The sequence below is a fragment of the Sitophilus oryzae genome, unplaced genomic scaffold (assembly GCF_002938485.1).
Source record: "Sitophilus oryzae breed Bouriz unplaced genomic scaffold, Soryzae_2.0 scaffold_1327_pilon_pilon, whole genome shotgun sequence".
Lineage (NCBI taxonomy): Eukaryota > Metazoa > Arthropoda > Insecta > Coleoptera > Curculionidae > Sitophilus > Sitophilus oryzae.
This window is the reverse complement of record NW_022145979.1, coordinates 1-3,884: the sequence shown is the minus strand read 5'-3', so window position 1 is coordinate 3,884 and position 3,884 is coordinate 1. Positions and strand designations below refer to the sequence as shown.

The 3,884-nt window shown below is 27.8% G+C and overlaps 1 protein-coding gene across 1 annotated transcript; it reads left to right on the top strand.

Annotated features, from left to right (window-relative positions):
• LOC115875128 lies at window positions 1–3,163 on the top strand (the record flags this gene model as incomplete). Its single annotated transcript, XM_030890523.1, is given in 5 exon segments — window positions 1–148; window positions 683–907; window positions 960–1,145; window positions 2,591–2,745; window positions 2,801–3,163. Coding segments are annotated over 5 exon segments (900 nt in total), but the record flags the coding sequence as incomplete, so codon positions are not given.
• Window positions 3,164–3,884: the final 721 nt, after the last annotated feature.

The following is a 3,884-nucleotide window of genomic DNA, read 5'->3' as shown; positions in this document are numbered from 1 at the left end:
ATCAGGACTAGAGCTGAAAATTACCATTATAAAAACAACGTTGCCAAATTATCAGGCACGGTAGTGGGAACAACAGGAGTTGCACTGGTTGTAGGGTCTCTGGCATGGGCCCCTGTGACTGCAGGAAGTTCCCTGATACTAGGAGCAGGTTAGAGCATATTAAAAGTTATTTTTTACGCGGAAAAATAGTCTTTTACGTTTCACTATTTGTTACACGTAAAAAACTATTTGCTACACCTAAAACACTATTTTTTACGCATAAAAGAGTATTTTTTACGTGTAAAAAACTACTTGTTTCACATAAAAAGTTATTTTTTACGCGTGAAAAATAGTTTTATAGGTTACATTTATTTGTTACAAGTAAAAAACTATTTTTTACGCATAACAAACTATTTGTTACTTGTAAAAAATTATTTGTTACACGCAAAAACTATTTTTTACGTGTAAAAAACTACTTATCACCCGTAAAAAACCATTTTTACGCGTAAAAAAGTATTTTTAAATTTATTTTTACTTTTTCAACATTTCAAACTATACTTTTCCAAACATGTCCTTCAGATTCTTCATTTTAATAACTGTTAATATGAAGTTTCATTTCAAATACGCACACATAGTGCACACACATTTTTTTTGTTTAATTTAGTGTAAGAAAACACTAAATTTTCTAAATTAAAAATATTAGGTGGAGCAGTTATGTCAGTAACAGGCAGCTTGACTAATGTGATAACAGACTATGTAGACTATAAAACAACAGAAATCATTATGGAAGATATCAAAACCCTCTCTAAAGAAAAAGAAATGTTTGATGTGTGGATGCAAAAAAGTCTTTCCCACTTCAACGAGTGTATTGATCAGCTTGTCTCAGAAGGAGTAAGCAGGGATGTTGCCATTTCTACTATAATTGAAGGCAAATAATTATTTTTTCTGTCTTTGATTTTTTTAAACAAAATATTTTTTAGGTATAGCAAAAGGTGCTATAAACATTTTAGAAAAACCAACTAATGCAGTTTTAACTACGTTGAGTACTGCCGCAAAATTGCATCATTTAGAACATATTGCCATTGGTACTTTGCCTGTTTTAGGCAAGACTTTCCATATAACTGAGAAGAGTTTTCAGTTTGTCTACAATGTGCTGGGATTAACAGGTATACACCGCTTTAAACTAAATAATAATGTTATGTTAACTAGTGTTGACAGGTAATGAAAAATCTACGTATGCAACTGACAATACACAGAATCCTAAGTTTTTCTTTTTTTAATAATTTTGAAAAAATATATTTCATATTTTTGCTAACCTTTCTTTTGAAACACTCTGTAAAATACAAAAAACAGGCTTCAAATAAAAAATAAGTTGGGTTATATTATGTCAGTTTTTGAATTTATCAGGGATGGGTGGGTAAAAGTTCTTGGCGTAAAAATCTATTTTTTACATGTAAAATAGTAAGTTGAAAAAATTATATTTCATGTTTTGCCTAAACTTTTTTTTGAAACACTCTGTAAAATATAAAAAATGAGTAGGGCTATATTATGTCAGTTTTTTGAATTTATCAGGAATGGGTGGGTAAAAGTTCTTGGCGTAAAAAACTATTTTTTACATGTAAAATAGTAAGTTGAAAAAATTATATTTCATGTTTTGCCTAAACTTTTTTTTTGCAACACTCTGTAAAATATAAAAAATGAGTAGGGCTATATTATGTCAGTTTTTTTAATTTATCAGGGATGGCTGGGTAAAAGTTCTTGGCGTAAAAAACTATTTTTTACGTGTAAAATAGTAAGATGAAAAAATTATATTTAAAATTTTGCCTAAACTTTTTTTGAAACTCTATAAAATATAAAAAATGAGTAGGGCTATATTATGTCAGTTTTTTGAATTTATCAGGGATGGGTGGGTAAAAGTTCTTGGCGTAAAAAACTATTTTTACGTGTAAAATAATAAGATGAAAAAATTATATTTCATGTTTTGCCTAAACTTTTTTTGAAACTCTGTAAAATATAAAAAATGAGTAGGGCTATATTATGTCAGTTTTTTGAATTTATCAGGGATGGGTGGGTAAAAGTCCTTGGCGTAAAAAACTATTTTTACGTGTAAAATAATAAGATGAAAAAATTCATTACATGTTTTGCCTAAACTTTTTTTGAAACTCTGTAAAATATATAAAATGAGTAGGGCTATATTATGTCAGTTTTTTTGAATTTATCAGGGATGGGTGGGTAAAAGTTCTTGGCGGAAAAAACTATTTTTTACGTGTAAAATAGTAAGATGAAAAAATTATATTTCATGTTTTGCCTAAACTTTTTTTTGAAAAACTGTAAAATATAAAAAATGAGTACGGCTATATTATGTCAGTTTTTTGAATTTATCAGGGATGGGTGGGTAAAAGTTCTTGACGTAAAAAACTATTTTTTACGTGTAAAATAATATAAGTTGAAAAAATTTCAAATGAACCTATGGTTCTAAAAAATTTAGTACAAAGTACAAAATAAAAACTAAAATCGGCATTTATTACATTACAAGTTAAAATATTTGCACTTCTTTAAGAAACACCCTTTATAATCTTAAGGAGTTAATCTAAAATTTACATTTTTTAAGGGAGAACTATACCAACTTTAATGAAGGACTTCGCCAAAATATCAGGAATTTTATCTATGGCATTCGTAGTAGCCGATATATCTTTACTCATTAAAGATCTGTCTTCAGAACATCCCTCAGTAGAAATCATTGATAAGGGACTCAAACAGTTAGAGGTAAACTCGAAATAAAATGTTTTTTTTATTCTAGATTTTAAAATAATTTTTACAGGATGAAAAAAATATTTTGGAAGACCTTTTGGACATAATTGTGGCAGCTGGAGGCTGTAAAGAACATGTCTTAGAAAAGGCTCTGAAAGATATGGGAATGATAGAAGACGAAGAATTATTACTCAAAGATTTCGTGGTTATTAATGATGAAGAATTTCACGAAAAAGCTGGAATTAATGCACAGTGATATATTTTTTAAAAAATATCTTGTAAATAATTTTTTTTACCTAATAGATTGCACAAATCTCAAGTAAAAAGACAAGAAATATATTTATTTTTAAGTACCTAGACCTAGAATGATTTAAATAAAATATACATTAATATACCCCTAAGAAAAAATGCTTTAAATAAAATATTTTAGGGTCAATCAGTGTTTTATTAAGTTTCCCATATTTTTCTACTCTTGTGTTTTAACTAAATTGTCAAAAACACGTTCAGGGTTAATCCTTAATAGAATAAAAAAAACTGTCATAGTAGGTATTGAAGTCACATTAGAGTTCCAGTAATATAAAAAATATCATTCGGTTAAAAAAAACGGCATCAAGGTAGCTTTAAAGAGATAATTGTTCTTTATTTCTATCGGGTCGACCCCTAAACGCCATTTAATAAAAAAAATACATAAAAACTGATTTTTTTCTGGGAATTTTAAAAAACTTTTGAGCCGCAGACTCTTGTTCTTAAATTTTCTTGACATAACGTATATTGAGGCTGTGCAATGTTGCCACTTCTTACGCTACCCACGTTCTTGACATTTGTGTAATAAGATTACAGTAATTTTAATTCATTGCACAAAAAAAAATATAAAAATTAATTTTATTCATTTCAGAACGTAATCCTAACAATTCTAGAAATAAAACGCATGGTATAAATATTTTTTACACTTATTTTCAACAAAACTGAGGACTTAAGAGTTATTTTAAATTTTTAGAAATAGTTTCAATTGTAGAAAATACATGTTTTACTCACAAACATTTGTAATTTTTATATATTCTGTTTATGCTTACCTTTTCAATAAAAATTCAATATTATTTCTACTTTTTTTCACACGTCCAAATTGTATTAAACAGAAACCCACTTGCAGTATA